The sequence below is a fragment of the Bacillus rossius genome, chromosome 1, assembly GCF_032445375.1.
Source record: "Bacillus rossius redtenbacheri isolate Brsri chromosome 1, Brsri_v3, whole genome shotgun sequence".
Classification (NCBI taxonomy): domain Eukaryota; kingdom Metazoa; phylum Arthropoda; class Insecta; order Phasmatodea; family Bacillidae; genus Bacillus; species Bacillus rossius.
This window is the reverse complement of record NC_086330.1, coordinates 48,471,532-48,491,487: the sequence shown is the minus strand read 5'-3', so window position 1 is coordinate 48,491,487 and position 19,956 is coordinate 48,471,532. Positions and strand designations below refer to the sequence as shown.

General features: G+C 36.8%; 1 protein-coding gene across 1 annotated transcript in view; it reads right to left on the bottom strand.

Annotated features, from left to right (window-relative positions):
• Nucleotides 1-3,660: 3,660 nt before the first annotated feature.
• Nucleotides 3,661-19,956, bottom strand: part of LOC134535583 (uncharacterized) — a 31,799-nt gene continuing 15,503 nt past the window's right edge. Inside the window, exons 2-4 of the mRNA XM_063374798.1 lie at nt 7,581-7,858; nt 7,027-7,219; nt 3,661-4,709 (exon numbers count right to left, since the gene is read on the bottom strand). Coding sequence (XP_063230868.1) covers nt 4,618-4,709; nt 7,027-7,219; nt 7,581-7,858 — 563 coding nt within the window. The 3' untranslated portion in view covers nt 3,661-4,617. The remainder of the gene's footprint in view (nt 4,710-7,026; nt 7,220-7,580; nt 7,859-19,956) is intronic.

The following is a 19,956-nucleotide window of genomic DNA, read 5'->3' as shown; positions in this document are numbered from 1 at the left end:
AGTGTTGTGTGTTATCTTAAGTAATTTTGCGGGACCTATCGCCCACGCATTTCACGTTGCGTCCGCGGACTTTCACATAGGCCGGAACAGGTTCATCGTGCGCCTGAGCACCCCACTCGCAAGTCGCCGGGAACAACCCCCTTCAACGTACTTGCCACCGGGTTACCGTGTGGCCGTAACAAGTCCGCCAATAGAGGGTGGCGTGCGCGGAACTTAGGTCGACGATGAAGCGGCCAGTTACGTGAGCGTGTAACGTGTAAATTGTGCGACGGAATAAAACAGCTAACAGTACGTGTGTGTTTTATTAATAAGGCGTCCTGGGAGGCCATACCAGCCCGGGGGGCCCTTTGTCGACGCGTCCCTGCCTGTAGCCACGAGGCCAGGAACCCCGCCCTTGAGACCCAAAATTATTTAAACAGTTAGATTCACGTAAAATTCAGATCAGGCAACGGGGACGGCGTCAAACCTTACGATTAGAAGATTGATTGATTGATTGAAAAAGTCTTTTTATTTTACAATTTGCACTTTACATTGTTTTTACATTTTGTTTTCTTGGTACCCCAGCACACAGTGCTCTTTTACCAAGTTATTACATGGTTATTTACACATTGTTGGTTACATTTACAAAAAAGGAATACATTAAATTAAAGGGAAAAGTTTGAAAAACCCTTTAGTCCTGCGGTTGGAGCCATCTGGCTCAATGGTCTCTTGAACTTGTTGCACACGTTTACACAATTGACACTAATTTTTTATGTACACAGAACATATATTACACTTTTTACAACAGAAGAACAATATAAGAATATATAGAATTATGGCACTATGGTGAGCGTCCATATCTATAACTTTTTTGCACTATGGTTGGTGTCCTTAATATCTTCCTGCTTGAGTGTTTCCCAGTCAGGGTGGTCTGCCAGGGTGGTAGTCTAGAGGTGTAAAAGTAACGAAAAAATGTGTACCCGTATGTATTCGTTACTATAACAATTAGTATTCGTTACTTTTGTATCGTTACTCGTTACTTCTGATACTGCATGACATGGCACATGCTATGTTATGTAACAGCATCGAATCGAGTCGTATTTCGTACGCGTACAGTATGACGTCGCGTAAATAAAAATAAATCGAATATAAACAATTAAAAATATTTGATAATTAACAGCTTTTGTTAACCAAGAAACAATTAACTCTCATTAGAGCGGCTTTATTATAATATATCTTTTAAGATAAGAACATAAAACGTGAAAATACGCGATAATAAAAAACAAAAACATACATATTTATAATTTGTAAAAAATACTTTCTTACGTTGTTTCTGTTCGAATCTAAAACTTTGTCTACACACACAATACCTTTAATAAACAGTAAAAACCTTGGACGACGAATTTCCAAATTATACTTTTATTAATAAACAAACATCGTTCTTTGTAACGAATAAGCGCGCGCATGCGTGAAACATACGAAAGATGCAAGTAACGAAATGCATTCGTGTGTAACGTTTCGTTACTCGTTACTAGATGCCGCACCCGTTACTCAGTAACGAATACATACGGTTTGCTACAGCTCTATTACACAATTTGTATGTGAGGAAAAATGTTTAGTTTTGTTTTCATTCATACCATTCTGAATAGTTGGTCCTTTATAACTTTTTCTACACACAATGATATTTATATGTTACTTCAATAAAGAAAATGTATAATAAAAATGTGAGTTTTGGAATGATATGTAGCTTGACACATGGTAGTATTTAAACAAAATGTGTATCAGCTGCAACATTTCATTGTTTTGCACAATTTGTACATAGTGAAAGTTTCCCTCAGCTGTCAATTACGTTTCCACCTCACAGGAGGAAACAGTCTTTTTTTCCATGGTCGTGGTATAGGGCTTCATGATCTTGGCAAGTGGCGAATAAGAATCCCTCCTTCGGCTTGCACAAGAAGTCTTCCGTGTCCTTTATAGTATTTGCAGCATAATAAAATTGCCACTTACTGATATAACATGTAGAATATGAAACTGATGTCAACTATACTTTGTGTACAGCACCAAAAAGTAGATGTTTGTGGTTGCATGAAGATCCCAGAATCTCGTATGTTTAAGTGTGTGTGTAAGTGTGTGAGTGTGCACACATGTATTTATAAACAATCTCGCAAAGTTAGAAATGTTGTTTGCTCCTAAATATTATTTTGTACCTAACCAAGTCACTGAGACAGATAGAATTACTATCATGAACTGTTTGACGAAAAATCTGCAGGACTCGGTAAAATACCAACACAAGTACTGAAATGTTATGCTAATAGTATATAGCTTCAATCTAACGCTCTCGGGCATCGTGGCGGCGACAAGGCTCGACGATGACGGCAGGCGGATGATCAAGGACAGAAGCACCTGTCTTGATCTGGTTCCTCTTATTTTTATTTTAAAATCTTGAGGAGAGAGCGCCGTCGACAGTGTCTTGCCGTTTCACTGCTCGCTGCCCTGGTTTGAGGTCTTGCCGGCCGCTCCAGTGACACTTGCACTTATTATGGCGACAGACTTCCTGCAGTTATTTTCACCCTGACTACTGATTGTGGCATAAGCCCTCCATAACAACAATAATACATCATTAGGAGGGTTTTATTCTCCACAATTTATTTTACAAAGTAAAATTTTTTAATCATGTTTGCCTGAATACTGTACATCAACAATTGTGTTTGTATATTCACACTACAGTGCACTTTGGATACATGAGGAAGGGTTGAGGAATATTACTACCTAATGTATTTTGTCACTACAAAGCCCTATGTGATAAATACATTGAGCCAAGTTTTGCCAGATATTGTACCTTCATTACTTAGACTTAAAAAAATCTGGCCTGAACATTCAATTCAGCTGTATTATTTAATTTCATGAGTGTAAAATCCACAGTACTTAGTTTTAGACCCTTGTGGTCTATAATAAATATAAGTCAACTGCAACCACTCACATTAAATAATTGAAGTGTGCCTCCTGGCTGTAAAATACTGAAACCTGCTAATTAATAACAAATGGTAAACGAGTAAAAATGCTCAGAATGAAACTAGTTATGCTCTGTCTTGCCAATAATTATAATAGATATTTGAAATATGAGTTATAAAAAAATTTACCAAATCCATTATTGTAGGATATAATACCCCTTAACTGTTATCAAAATAAAAGTTCATACACACAAGTTTTCTCTCAGAGGGAATTCTACCTTAGAGGCGTTCAGGTGTAATCCCATGAATGTTAGCTTCGCACCGCAGGTCATTCAACCGAGTGCTTAAACAAATGGCCCGTACCTGCAGTTACACTCATACAAAGCAGAAATACTGGAGCAAGGACACTTTGTCACAACCCACCACCTCCGGCTAGCTTAAATTAGGTGATGAGTGGAACATACTGGTTGCAGGTCACGAAGAAAGAAGAAATTTATACACAATGTTCCATGTATTACCTGTTTTTTTTTTTTTTTTTCATTTACAAATCACACTATTTTCCGTACAAACCGAATAAATATTAATTACAAGTACATAAAAAAAGCTAACAAGTAGGGAAAAACTAACCTGTCTCAAGACAGTCTAATGGGTAGGGATATGTTTTAATGGTTTTATTGTTAGATCAATTTTGTTTGAACAGGTTATTTTGGTGTTATTTTAATACATCATCTTTATTTATAAAATAAGTTTATTTTCAATAAATATGTTACTACAATATTTATTAAACTAAAATAGTCCCATTTTGACTGACACATTATGCATTTAAACAATAAAATCTATAAAATGTCTAGAACAAAAAAAAAAACTATAAATTTTTAATGTTTGAAAAGTGCCAACGTTATTAATGTAAGAACATGTTATTAATAAGAGATACAATTATAAACAATGTAATATCAATTTTTTCTATTCCATTTAGTTTTAACATTTGATACAAAATTCATGCAAAATGATAAAAGAAAAATTTTGCTATATGAGTAAGTTTTGTCAAATTTCTCATTGGTATCATGTTTTTAGTTACATTTTGGTGCTAAATGGTATACATAACTTGCATTTCTGTGTTATCATCAAGATTACCTTGGTGAGATAACATGTCCTACAAAGCGGTGTTCATAAATTATTTTATACATAAAATTAAATAAGAAATGAACAACTCTTCCACATTCCAGCACAACCCCCATCCCCTTTCCAGGATTATAAACACTGTTCGATGGCAATTGTAAAATACTGGAAGGGTGTGACTGGGTCCATAAGTGAAAACCACCTTGAGCAACGCAAAGGCATTTTCATCTTCCTTCCTAGGGAACACAAGGCACTGAAAATACACCCATACAGTTCATGAGCAGAACAGGAGACATGGTTTTAGCATCACATACTATTAACATCAGGGACACAGACCAGTTATGCTTTCTTTGAAGTGCAATAAAATTATGCTCGACAATGTCAATATTTACAGATAGCAATAAAAAGTGCACATGCAAACAACATAAAAGTGTACACACAGTTCCATGAAAATTCAGTCTTTTGCATAAAATATACTTCAGTCTTATTTTACTTCTGAATAGTGTTTTGGAACTTCTTGTTCAGACACTTTTCTTGAAAGACAAAATGTGAGTGCTGCACAGTGCAATTACTGAGCTTTGCCAATGACAATGTGAGTGGCAACGAACTTTGATATTAGGCCTGGAGGTGCTTCAACGCCAACAAACTTGATGTGATCTCCTGGGGAAAAACATGCACACTTTCAAATATACAGTCCTGTTAAACATTAAAAAATTCTATCATTAGAGAATACATACATGAGAAAAATATAGTAGAATCAGAATAACATTATGAACTAATTGATTTCAGCAAAACTAAATGTTATATCTGCATCACTCATAATTTAATTCAAAAGAATACTGAGAAACGTTTAACTATTTTTTTTTTTTTTTTTTACAATTTGCATCAAAAGAGATTTTTAAAAAGAATCCGCAGGCAATTCTCTAAACGGAAATAAAACCTTAGTGAGTCCTATCTGAAAAATATTACAAATTACGTAAATGTGAGGAGTCATGGCATCTGGGAAATAACATAATAATGTAGCCGACCTAACCTAACCAACCTTTTACATCAATCCATTCAGCTGCCAAGCTACACATTTACCTTAAATGGGCTTTTTATTCTTGTAAACCACAATATGATCTATGGAAAAAAGTACTGTTACTGTTTAACAAACTCTCTGATAACACATTGTGTTATACAAAATAATTTGTGCATGGAGTCCACATGCGACAGAAGTGAAACTTCTTGCTTATTATATTATTAGGTTTAGAGAACATAATTCTCTTTGACTGAGGTCACAGATAAAAAAAAAATGCAATATGCGAGCGCTAAACTATGCTATTGTGCATGTATGCGAGTGTGCATGTATTCAAGTGTGCAAGCTTGCAGCATCATTTCTACCTCTCCCCTGCCTCATCTCCCAGTTCCCCCTCCATGTACCTAACTATTCCCCTCCTCTCACAGTTCCCCTACCACATACCTAACTATTCCCCTCCTCTCCCGGTTCCCCCACCACGTACCTAACTATTTCCCCTAATGCGATCAGAATTTTCATAATGCTCGAAAAGTGTAGCAAAAAGTTTCAATTCATAAATTTATGTGTTCTGCAGAGTTATAGCTGGTGGTCATAGTCAAAAAAAGTCTCAATCCTAAAATTAATAATAATAATAAAAAACAAATGAAAGTGGTTTAATAAGCACTAGATAACAGAATGTGCAGACCAATGAATGTCGGATGTTTATTTACTCTTCTATAGAAAGATATTTATTTCATTTAATAACATATTCTCCAAAAATCAAAATTATATTATTGGCACTCATAGTTATAGTTTTTACAAGATAATCAGTATTTTAGTTCTGAAAAGAAATTATTTAATTGTATTAAAGATCAAAATTTAAAACATAAAATTATTGTTTTCAGTAAACTTTCTACATATCCCCCATCATTTTTATGTTTTACCATTAACCACATTCAAATTTCCCTCTATGTTCCAAATTTTTCAGATTTGTAGTAACCCTGATCTGTTTATATAATTCTAGTGTCATTTTCACAAAGAAATAGAACCCATAAACATGTGGGTATTGCTTTAGCTATCAACCAAAAATATGGTCATTAGACACTACAGAAAAAAACCATCAAATGGACTTGGAAAAGGAATTTGCAATGTCCTATGGTAAGAAATTATCTCAACATGTGCTTGGAAGTTATTTTGGGTAGAGATAGACTCTAAAAAACTGTCAGCAGCTTCAGCTTGACTGCTTGAAAGTCAAGTTACTTGTACTTGATGGGAAAAGACTATACTACAGCTTCCTCAAAACTTAATAAGTACTAGACAAGTACAAATACATAGCATAAAATCACTTACCACTATTTTGAAAGCCCTTTACCATTAACTTATATCACACTCTTTGACCAATGTGGGACATTAGGAGTACGAAACATGTCAATGCCATTACAAATACATACTACTAAAAGTTAGTTATTTTTATAGCTTTTTTTGTTGCAAGATTTAACATCAGATTCGTCCTCAAACAATCATGCTGATCTATTGGCTTTGAGACTTTCAGCTCTCTCAGCAGTGACATGTCTCTATAAAGATTTTGTTCTAAAAGCCACTTTTAAGACCCCAATTTTCCTTTTTTTTTTAGTGGCTATCAGCCAAACAAAATTATTTGCCAAATAGTGCAAACCTACTTGCAGTCATTTTAAAAGTAGAACACAGACTGTCAATAATCTTGCAAAAGAAACGAGCATAACCGTTGTAGTGTGGTTAGCGGCAAAATATTTAACATGTCCACTAGTGTAGGTGACACTTTACTGAACTTGTATCACCTTCTGTCACACTCCAGCTTTAATTTTGCAAAGCCAAGGAAAACTGAAACCAGATTGGCGGAATAATTATCTAACCATAGAACAGTGTTCAAATAATGTACCACCTTGCTCCGTCATATAAATAAATATTATTCAAGTGTGAAGAGTGACGTTAAAGCCTCACCTTCTTTCAGGAATTTCTGGAGATTACAATGCTTAAGGCTATGTCCCAACAAATAACACACACTTCTGTGGAACAGTGCACTCATCGATATGTTATGCTTCATCAAAAGCATGGCTACTCCGAACTCATTGTTGATGAGGAACATTACTCTGGCTTCAGTCTTTACGAACATCGCATTGGGATCAGATGCAAACTGAAAAATGTAACAAAAAAAGTGGTAGGTTATTACATAAACTGATATTACATGAACAAATAGCCACTTCATCATGACTAACACATTTAACATATTATCACAACAACAAAGTGTCACCAACAGCGGCCATATGTAGCAAGTTTGAGTACAAACATGATGTAAAAAAAGTATTGTATTGCTAAAGATTTCCCTGGAAAGTCTCGCAACTGAACTTGAGAACTATTTAACTATGGGAGCAGATAAATTCTAACTCAATTATAATGGTCTGGGTCTTACTCGACACAGCAACGGAATTTTTAATAATCGAGTGTTATTTTAATTACCATCTAATTGATGCACCAAAGTTCAGAACAGCTCTAACCTGATACAACATCTGCTGTAAATTGCTTCCATCTGTCAACAGGTGCTTCAGTCCGATGTCTGTGGACACCTCAGACTTGCATATGTTTGGTCGTCGCCCCTTCCAGACAAGAGTCGCAAACCAGCTACACGACTTGACGTTGCCTTGCGAGTGCATCGGCATGGCATCAAAATACACAAGGTCGCCCACCTGTATCACCTCCGGAAGTTTTTGGTTCTGATCCACTGTCTTGCCAAACAAAACCAACTTGTGTGCTGTGAAATAAACACGATTTTCTCCTGAAAAAAAAAAAAAAAATTTGCCCATGAAAATTGTATGTGGTCAAATCCTAGGTGTAAGTTTCAAAAAACAGAATTTTGAATTCCGTTAAATTTTAATAAAAAAAAATTAAGGATACAGAGTATTAAATATGATTTTAAAAAACACGTCATACTTAAGTAATAAAATAACTGTTGGACTTAGGTAGACCAATATAAAAAAATTCTTTTTATGTTTACCAACAGTTGTTTACATAAATATTCCCCTAAAATGGTGGTTGGATCATTTCACATTCTCAAAATCTTAAAATTCAAGAGTGCTGGCTGCAAATGAATGAAAAAATAAATTAACCAGGATTTAATTTCTAAATGAAACAAGATCACTGCAGGCCAATAAAGGGTGACATTGTGAGATTCAGGATTGACAGATGCATTAATGGAGGGAACGGGAGTACCCAGAGCCAATCAACCACCTCACTGCAGAGCCCGCAGCATTTACAACTTGTGAAAAAAACGTGTTTGCCCTGATCGCCAATTAAACCTTGATTGCTTTGATGGGAGGTAAGTAATCTAACCACAGATCACTAAATTATTTCAGGGAAAAAAAAAGTATCTAGGTGTTCCCTCCAAACTTGCTGCTCAGCTTGAACTCAGTCAACCAATGGTAAAGATTTTATAAACTATACACAATCCCCTTTAATAGCCATAACAAAACATCAATGGCACTTTCTAATCACAGAAAAAAAAATCTCTCAAGTCTAAAAATTCAACTAGGCCAAACCTGATTGACCGAAAACAAAGAGAAGTAAATGTTTAAAGTCATAGCTTATTCCAATGAAGTGAAATAAATATGTATACTAAATGAATTGTATCAGCATGAAGGAACATTACCACATAGTTTCCTGGACAGGGCATTGAAATATTACAATTGGTTTTTTAACTGTGAAGGTTGTAGAATTGCGAATTCCAGGAAATAATTAATATATTAACCCTCAATTTCAGAAGCTACAACTCTACAACCTTAATTAGTAAAAAAAAAAAAAAAACACAATAACAACAACAACAACAACAACAACAACAACAACAACAACAACAACAACAACAACAACAACACATTTGCAATATTTTTTGGCCATTAAGCAAAAGTAAAAATGTGGTATTGAGCCTAGGTACCAATAAAACTTATGCAGTTAATTTATCATGCTCAGTTATAATCTGCCATGACATTCAACATTTACAGGTTATTAGGACAAAAATTTTGTGGAGTATAACAACTTTAGATATTATTTATAAACATCAGCTTCATTGTAAATCATTGAAAGGCACTATTATAAAATAAGTCTTAGATGATAAACTTTAAAAATCAGAAATAGGAATAAGTAGCAAAGTTTATAAGAAGTGATGGACTTAATTGGATGGATGACAGGTAACATAGTTCCATGAGGAACTTACAGAAGGCTTACGACAAAGAACCATCTGCAATGTTAAGTGCATATTATGGAGCTTATTAGACCACAAGTGTGTGTTGAAATGGTTAGGGTATTTTCTGATGGGAGGAAGCAGTGGTCAGAGTTTAATACAGTTGTTGAAAGTTACTGAGGAGCATCCTGGGACCTTTAAGCTTACTGTTTAGCAGTTCAAATGAATGATATAAATTATAGCAAGACGAAGATCAAGGATAGTAAAGTTTAAGAATAAATAAAATAGTAGCCAGAAAGGCTTATCGTTGGAGGCAGTGGAGGGAATGGGTTATGAATTCTTCGGGGTGTCATTACGACCGGACTTCAACCATATTAAGTCCCGCTGCGGGATAGGCATTTAAATGCAAAAAGAATTTACGTGTGATTTCCACAATTTTTGTGATAACAGTGTCAAACAAAAATCATAAAGTAGATTTAAAGTTTTAATTTTTTACTTCAAGATGGCGATATAATATGATACAATACTCAAAGTATCATAGATTTCTGGCTATTCATTTAATCACTTAAGCAGCCACACTACACTACTGACTGAGTTTAACTCTTTAAAAATGGCAGCAAGGCTGATACTATAAAAACAAAGTCACAGCACACTTTTTTGTAATTGAAACAGATGCGAGGCTCCAGCACATGGTTTGGGCGGGGCGCACCAGGGGGGAGAGAATAACGCGCAGGGTGGCGAAGGCAGGCTGCCACGTCGCCAGCTCCTTCCTGGAATGTCACCCACCCCCTCGCGGTTGAGAGCGGGGGAGACGGACAGGGGCTTATGTCAACCTCTTAGCTAGGCGTGAGGCAGAGACAGTTCTGCATTTACAACTCTAGTGGATAGTGTTTAATTCTTTACAGGACAGCAAATAAAAACTGATAACATGATGGTTGTGTATAGAAAATGTATCATTTATGCTCGCGCAGTTCATCTTCACAAATTTAGTTTGTACATGACTTTAAATAACTTTTTTCTGTGGTTGTTTATTCATTTATGATTAAGGAGGATTTTGTGTTATGCAAAAGACGCTTGCTTCACCTAAAACAATTCTGTTTGAACAATATGTTAATTAAATTTTTAAATTACACATGTTTTGTGACATATGTCTCTAAGTTCTATATTAAGGTTTTGATATACAGTGTAAACTGTTTATAACGTCACTCGATTTAATGATAAACTCCTTAAAATGTTGAAATTGCTTGATTTTGGTTGGTTTACCTCATTTTCTATACAATAATACATTCTATATAGCGTCACGCTCACTCTATTTAATAACAATACAGCATTATAAATCATTAAGCAGTACTTTCTAAGTTGCCGAAGTTGAAAATAACTGCAGCTGTGTAATTTTTTTTGTTTGCTGTTTTGTTGTATTATCTAGCACGTTTTCACTTCGACTGACGTACCGGAGATTCTAAGAAATTTTGTCTTTTGTTTTTGTATGATGAACTTGCACATGTTTACCTCGGTTACTAAACTTTTGTCATATTGTTACAAGTTATCATTTTCGCAATTTCTTACAGACTTTCGAACTGTAAACATGGTAAGTAAACGAAAATCTTTGTGTATTGACGAAAAAGTTTTATTAAGCACTTGATGCAACGAAACTATTAGAAAAATACTTTTGATATAATCATGGTGAAGCAGCAGTATCTCAAGATATCAGTAAAATAATAAGAAAATACAACTAAAATATTGGAGCAGCAAAACCATCAGACAAAGATAACAGACTACCTATATGCAATAAGTGTTGTTATTTGTATGAATATTAATGTTTGTGTGTAAAATGTGTACTATATTAGTAAATACAAATTATTATATAATAGTAAAATGGTATCTTTATTTCTTTCCATTTAATGACCACTCTCTATAACGCTGAAAAATGCTCAGTCTGTTAAGTGTCATTATATAGAGTTTACACTGTATTTGTATAAGTATATTTTGAATAGCGAGTTTTAAAAATACTAGCTTAGAATAGCAATCACATATTGAGGTTTATGCTTCTTCGGAAAATGCAAATGTTTCCTGAGACACCCCCCCCCCAAAAGCAAACATATTATGATTGCTTGTGTCAAAACTTTGTAAAATTTTTGGTACAGCTGAGAAGATTTAAAAAAATCAAGCTGCACTAACATTCTGTCCATTTCCATTGAAAATTTTGTAAGGAAAAAGTTGGCGTCGCCGAGATCCGTGCCTAGCTGTGCCCTCGGCTACCGAGCTTAAGGGAAATGGATGAGGAAGGGTATGTGGCACCAGCTTCTCACCAAGCTCACTTATTCACTCTTGAGCAGCCAGGCAGTATTGTGGTCGCAACGCTCGACTACGTGTAACTTGTTCAACCAAGTAGTACGCAGTGTGTTGTTTACAAAAAAATGTGCAATAATGGGCAGCACAAAATATCTCAAGAAACTACCTCGATTATCACAGCAAGGGAAAGGAAATCCACAAAAAGGAAAATGCTTCTGGCACATACTGCAAAAAAACAAAAAAAGGTATGTACAGTGAGTGTTATATGTAATATACATACTCGAATATATATTTGTGTGTGACCGTATTATAAATATGTTTAAAAATAATACTGAAACCTGACTGCGTTGGATTTTAACTTTCATTTTTTGTAAGAGTTTAGGATGTATTTGCTTTGAACATATTCCATACAGATTTGATGTTTCCTTTTTTTACTTACAAATACGTAATAGTTATAGGCCTATAGTCTGCAAATTCATTAATGATACATAATATACATGTGTGCTAGTAGTGACAATGTTTGACGTAAAAGTGCAGACTATTTTAGTTTCCATATGCAGCTATAAATGCCATTTTTATTTTACGATGCAATTTGATGTTAATAATTTATTGTAATCCTTATCATCAATTTCAAGAGCTGTCAATGATTGTCAGTAGCGACAACAGCTTGTAAAACAGAAACTGAGAAAATGTTCCAGAAATATTTCTGTAAAATACACTTTATGTTATTATGTACATGTTTCTATTTTACCATGCATAAATTATTTTACACGTCTATACAAAACATGTATATTTTTAAAATTACTCAATTGATATAACAAATCAATTTAGGTTAAAAGTAGTACTGAAATGGATTTTCTGAGTTACGGTGACGTTTTTGGTGATATGAACTGCCATGGAACCTGTAGACCCATCTTACATTTGCCAAAATATGACTGAAATACATTATTATATAAGTGAACATTTAATTTTATGTAATAATAATGAATAACTAATATAAAAGGTATACTATTAATTAAATGTTATAATTACATGCATGACATCTAAATGGTGCATGAATAAGTACATCTACGAGTATTATGTATTTCTGTGACAAAACTTTGGTGCTCAAAAAGGGGGTTACCTGGAAAGTTTTCCGGGAGTTTTGAAAATTGGTATTTTTATAGATTTCAATGTGCTCTTTTCGAATTTTCACTTTGCCACCTCATATCTTTGCCGCTCGCGCCGCCATATTGGAAAAATGGCGCCCAAAAACAGTTTTTTGACTGTAACTCCTTTCCTACTCATTTTATGGTGAAAATAGTTACAAGATATATTAAACTAGAGAACATTTCCTATAATTTATGTAGTAATACTTTTTTTTTTTGTAAAATTGATAGTTCCAGCGAACGAGCGCCGCTAACCAACACACATCTACACGAAAACACGTATTTCGTATATTAAGACTATGGTCTATACGAAATACGCGTACAGCTAATGCTCTATACCCACGCGTGTGTACACACACACACGGGCATGGGTATAGCATGCTCTTCATATGCGAAATACGTGTACAGCATGCTCTTAACGAAAAATATTTTGTATGTTGAAAAACCCGCCTAAAGATTTTTTTTATGTCACAGGTATAAAGGCGCGCTCCCCCTCTACCTTGGGGCCCCTTAGATGGAACATCTGCCAACCTAACTCAAATATTCTGCGTGAATCATTAGTACGAGTGTATCGTTTCACGGTGTCGTTTGCATTTTCAGTGCCATGGCTTCTGCGGAAGCGAAGAACTGTTTTATTTGTGAAAATCCATTGCATGGAAGTGAGGTGAGTGAAGTGAAGGAAAAAGGAGTGGAGACTTTTGTAAATATAGTATTAAAAGAAAGGACAGTAAGGGCAAGCTCTTGGAGGGACTAAAATCGATAGTGGTTCACGAGGTGTGTCGAAAACATTACAATAATGAGAAATTAATTACTGCATGCTTGCGTAGAGGAAGCGATGTCACACTTTCTCATCCACAACTGTGATCCACTACACCGACATTCTCATTCAGAGATCATTGTTTTTTGTGTGCTGCTGAAATAACAGCAGAGTTTATAGCGAAACAAAAACAGGCGCGCTTGTGCGATCGCAATATTGTGTATGGCGTGCGTAAATTATCAATGAATTACAGCATTTCAGAAATTGCTAGAGCTCGTAACAATGATTGGTGTCGGGCGATTGTTGATTGTCTCGAGCAAGTGAATGATTTAGTTGCTGCCGATGCCCAGTATCACAACTCGTGCATGAAAAAATTGTACCAAGCACCACCGACTGGAGAAATAAAAAAAAGATGCCCGCATGCAAACGAGATCGATATTGCGATGCAGTATATTTACTCGTATCTCGAGCAAAATTCTGAAGAGTGTCAGTTTTCTCTGGATTTATTGATGGGCAAAATTGAAGGCGAATACCACCCACACATCAAAACAGTAAAGGCACAACTCTTTAAGAAATATGGTGACGATATTTTGATTGCCTCAACTGCCAATAAGGCTCCTGTGGTTTGCTTCCGAAGCACAGGTTATAAATTATTGACGGATGCCTGGTACCATAAAAAAAAAAGAAAACAAAACAGAAGAACATCGGCATATTGTGAAGACAGCTGCAGCAATTGTTGTAGAGGATATTCGCTCTAAGGTCTACGAGACAACAAATTATCCTCCATCGGATAATTTTTCCCAAGAAATTGAGTCGGATATACCTGAAACTTTACGTGTTTTTCTTGACGATGTGATATTGAAGAACAAACGTGCATATCTTGAGAAATGGGAAAAAAAGAGCATTGCTCTCGCACATTGCATAATTGCCGCAGCAAGGCCGAAATCTTTTGTTTCACCAATGCAGGTTGGAGTAGCAGCATTTTTATTTCAAAAGTATGGATCTCGGCGACTAATAGATACATTGTCATCTCTTGGATTTTGCTCCTCGTATACCGAAGCGATGCTTTTTGAAGTTTCAGCCATAATACGCTCACCGTTGGATATCAATGATGTTAACGCATTTTCGCAATTTGTTTTCGACAACGCTGATTTTAATACGCAGACATTAGACGGTTATAACACTTTTCATGCCATGGGTGGTATTCATTGTATAACGCCTGGAAATGCTATTGAGCCAGATCAAAATATTCAACGATGTAAATGCCGTCTGTCCAAGTTGTAGATAAATTCTGCACCATTGTATTAAAAACATTTGAGAAGAGAAACGTAACGGGTTTGATGACAATAGAGATTCGAAGCCTCGATAGCATTCATTCGGTTTCAAAAGTCATTTTGCCGTCCGCTCCGGACTTGTGGCTATATGGAAAATGGGTTGACCTGCCTAACATACCTGGATGGAGTGGATTTATGGATTAAGCAACAGCGGAACTTCCCTTCCATAAATCGTTTGTAGGATGCATGCCCTTCATTAATGCTCCACCGAGTAATTACGACACAATTTTCACTGTTCTCTTATCTGCTTCTGAAAAATGTGAGCCATTACATCAGCACACTTGTCTCGTTACGTTTTACCAGCCCCTGTATTTCAAAACGCGGGACATTGTTTCCTTGTGTGCTGAGGACTCCAAATTAAGTAATGTTGTTGTAAGACTCGGTGGATTTCATTTATTAATGTCATTCATGAGATCCATCGGATATATAATGGCTGGAAGCGGATTGAAGGAGCTTTTCAACACCATTTACGCATTTAATTCAATTGAAAAAATTATAGCAGGACATGCATATACGCGTGCTGTAAGAGCGCATATGTTGAGTCATCTTTCAATTGCTAAAATTGTCATGCAGTCAATAGATTGTACAACCGATCTCCGTGCGGATTTGGAAAGAATTCTATACAATTTCGACAGGTCAATTATACTTGTGGCGGACCAGGAAGAATGCTACAAAAAACTTGCTGAGAAACTTGAGGATCAACTGGTCAAATTTGAACAACGTAGTTCTACAGCGAAATTATGGGTGCAATATTTCCGGATGGTCACGCTTGTAAAACAATTCATCGAGGCAGAAAGAATGGGCAATTGGAATTTTCATCTTGATACTATCCAGAAAATTTTGCCTTATTTTCATGCCAGTGGCCACTTCTTATATGCAAAGTCTTGCCTCTTATATTTGCAAGATATGCTTGACTTGAAGGAAAGAATGACAGCTGAGGAATACGAACTTTTCACAACTAAAGGATACTTTACAATTTGACGTTCCGACAAATTTTGGTGTGGTACGTGGTCAGATATGACGATTGCAGGGTGTCTACTAGATCTAGTAAATGAAATTCCCTGATTTTTCCAGGTTTTCCAGGTCTAAAACTGAACTTTTCCAGGTTTTCTGTAACACAATTACGACATTCCACGAAAATGAAAAAAACTGCATAACAGTACATTGACGGGTTTCAAAGTATTTCAACTCACTTAAATTAGTTTAAATAAATAAAAAAAATAAAAAAAACTTCTTCCAGAAGTGGCCAAAGTAACTCAATTGATGGCAAATAAAACATGCTGCTACAAATATTTCACACACTTACTTTTGCAAAAACATAAGTAAAAGGAAGCTCCCATCAATTTTGCAGTGACTCAACTTTTGCGTCTATTGCACTTGCTTCAGAACGAGCCAAATCCAACACTCGAGCCTTCTTAAACTGCAATGCCTTGATCTCCTCTTCAACTCTTCTTTTTCTGCCTTCTTCTTGTCTGTAGCTTCCTTTTCTTTTTGTTTTGTTTGCAGGGCTTCCTTACGCCTACAACTAGCATTTCTGTAACATGGACTTGGTGATATCAACATGCTCTACACCTCCAGAACGTTGAACAAAGTCGTACATCTGTCTTTGTGCGATCAGTATTTCTTCTTGAAAGTTTTCAGTCAGCAGTGTAAACATTTGGACATGTTTACATGTTTATAATTATTGTTGTATCTTAGCTTTGTATTTTATGATCTAAGTAAAAGTAACTATACATTTTTATGTAATGTATGTAAATGCTAAATTGTACATGGTGCGACGACCCAGAGATATTCCATAGTTCATCAGTTGACATTGATATTTGGGATGTTATTCTTCTTTGTTGAACATTTATTTGAGATGTATTGTTCCGTTTATTACTGACTTCGCATCATGTAGATACTGTTAGCTATGGTCTTCGAGTATTGAATTCTCGCCAGGTAAGAAAAGAGGTTGTTTAATTATTCTTCCTAGCTGAGATGCTCGCTGGTCGGCATTTTCGGGAGGAACGAGGGACTTAAGTTTTGAACTGCGGAGCGAATGGACGTTCTCTGTGCGTGTGACAGTTCCTGGGTTCGGGAATTGCGCGCAGAGGACAAGAAGATACGTGGCTACCGCGTAATTAGTTATTTTTGCAAGTCTTAAGTGAAGGAAGTCTGATTCTTCGTCATGCAGACTATAGGGAGTCGCATTTCGCAATTAATTTTACTACCGCGTCGGGCGAATATCCGTCCTTGCAAGACTTCCGATCATCTTCATGCTGCAGTTCCTGTCTGCGCTGGTGAGACCTGCCCAATCTAAAGATTTATCAGCACACCCGGAATGGCGTCAACAGTAGCTGTCATCATCAGTATTGCTACTGGATCGTAGTTTAGACTTTCTTTCACAGCAAGACTGCTCGTATATCCTGGAAAGCTGAGGACGAGATCAGTGGTCCAAGAAGAACGGAGTTTCAACTGCCCTCCCCTGAACTAAGCCGGACTATTTTCTTACGAATAACTTATTTATTAGCTAGATGCTCATGAAATTCAATTTAACCCTGAACATTACTGGCATTAGATATAGGTATCAATGGGTCGTCGCGTGCTAGGAAAATTTGTATAAACTTTAGAGTTATCAAAGTTATCATTTTTTTTGTCTTATCTCCTTATAATATTACTTAATAAACTATGATGAATTTAAATGTTGTAAATTTATGAACCCGTATGATACTATTTCACGTTGACCTGATACTAGATCACACACATCCATTAACATCACAAAATAAATTAAAATATTTAATTACAGATGACCTATCAATGTGGAGCGGAAAGCAGTAAATTCTAATTCCAATACATTAAACACAATAACGTGGGTCTGAAATCTAGCCTAAATTTGATAGATGGTGCACAACTACGGGGCCTCGATTGTCCTAAGCCATTTTCAGGATAGGTGGTAGCCATTTTGTTTAGTAACGTCCTCCTTCTCCCATTTACCTTGTCCCTACATCGAGGAAGGAGCTATGTCAGGTGACGAAGGTACGTACTTTCTACGCCACAGAAGCAAAGCCGCAAACGACACCGAGGAATGTGAGCATAATTCAGCAGAAAATCGTGATAGTTCATACAGCGAGGTTTTATCGCCCGTTAGGTGTTACTTGGCTGATAATCAAAGTAATAAAGTAACTGGGCAAGCAAGCGCCATCGATTCCCCAGAACAAATTCCATTTTCCAAAGAGAAAGAAAACCCGGTTAGTGCAGTAGAAAACACATCACAGACGGGAACGAATTTAACCACGATGGATGATTTCATGCGTGCTTTTGACATATTTTCTAATCAGCTAAACGCGTCACTAACATTGCAGACAAACAGTATTTCAGAGGAATTAACACGTCAAAGAGCTGAAGCGGCGGAACAAAATAAAACTATTTCAGAGGAATTAACACGTCAAAGAGCTGAAGCGGCGGAACAAAGCGCAAAAATAACCGAAAACCTAAATAAAATGCAAACGGAGGTATTAGCGAGAGTAGACTATAAGATCTCTGAATTCACGCAACACGTCACTGCACAAATACATAATGTACGCGAAGAAGCACAAAATTTTCGCGATTCAGTCACCGCGAAATTTACTTCTGTCGAAGTTCAGATGCAATGCATACAGCAATCCACAGAGAATGCTGAAACCGTGTGCCAGGACACAGCTAGGCGGGTAGCAGAGGAAACAATTACGCAAACCACAACTGGCATGGAAATACGTTTCGCTCACGTACAGCAAATGCTACAGCAACACGAGACTGACACTACACAAGAATTTAAGACGGTAATTAATAAAATCGAACGTTTGGAGAGTTTCGCACACAGGATATCTTTACATGATACTAACGCATGTGTAGTGGAATCGCCGTCAACACAACAACCCGATCGTCACATTCCGGCTTCGCCATTGCGTACAGACAACCAGTCGGCAAGCACGGCAAACGTCACACAAACCACGGCAAACGGGCAAGGGATATTAGTTTTAGATGCCGCCACTACGATTAATCATCCTGCGCGTCATTGGGCCGAAGAAATGCCCACTTTTTCTGCAAAAACGAATGAAAACCCTCGTAAATTTCTAAAATCATTAGACGAATATGCTAACCGATTTAACCTTACAGAATCAGAGAAAATGCGTTGTTTGAGTTCGTGCTTGAAAAGTACTGCGTACTACTGGTGGGAGGTTCACCAAAGCAGCACAGAATCATACAATGAGTTTTGCCAACTATTCCTACGCCAACACTGGAGTATGAAAATACAAGGAAACCTACGCGCGCAGCTGCATAGCGAAAAATTCGATCCAAAGCGTGGCCGGTCATTAGAGGCGCATCTTAGTGACATGTTCGAGCGAACGCGTTACTTGGACATTGTTATGAATGACGAAGAATTTATAGCTTTGATTTTGGGACAGTTGCCAATGCGTTATCAGCTGCATCTTTCCGGCAGAAACTTTGAAAATATATCTGATTTTCGTGAGCAACTTCTAGCCTACGATCGTTTGGACAGGCAAAGCCGTGCCAACACGAATGTTCGAGAGGAAGGAGAGCGACAGCCGCCAAACAAGCAGCCGCCATTGTACCAACCGTGGGTACGACGAAATGACAACACGAACAATACGAATATACATCGTACACCACAGGCAAACACATTAATTTGGCGTCAAAACAAAACAAATCACAGGCAAAAGCAGTGGTACCACGACAACGGAACCAATGGTAACTATCGTAGTAATTGGCGACGTAAAGGTGCTGATAAACAACCGTATCCGAATGCTTGGCAAAACAGGCATAACAGTAATAGGGATCAGACTACACCACGTCGGGAAGAAGATGTTAGGGGACCCGATAGGACTCCGTCATCTTCGCCTCAACGGCCTCCCAGGTCGCCGCGACAAGGAGAATGCAGACGCGCGCCAAGGAATTTTAAGCAAGACTACATTCGGTCTAAGCTGCAAACACCGCAGTATTATGATGATCATGGCGAGTCACATTATGGTAAGAATTCTCAAAGTCCGCGGAACCGACTGCCACCTGAAACAAATCCCTCTGGTCAGTTGCAAGTTACCCAACTGCAAAGCACCGCAGCTTACAACGTTGCCAGTTCAACATCATTGCCTTCATTCCGCAAAAATCATCCATCGTCATCGTTACAGCAAC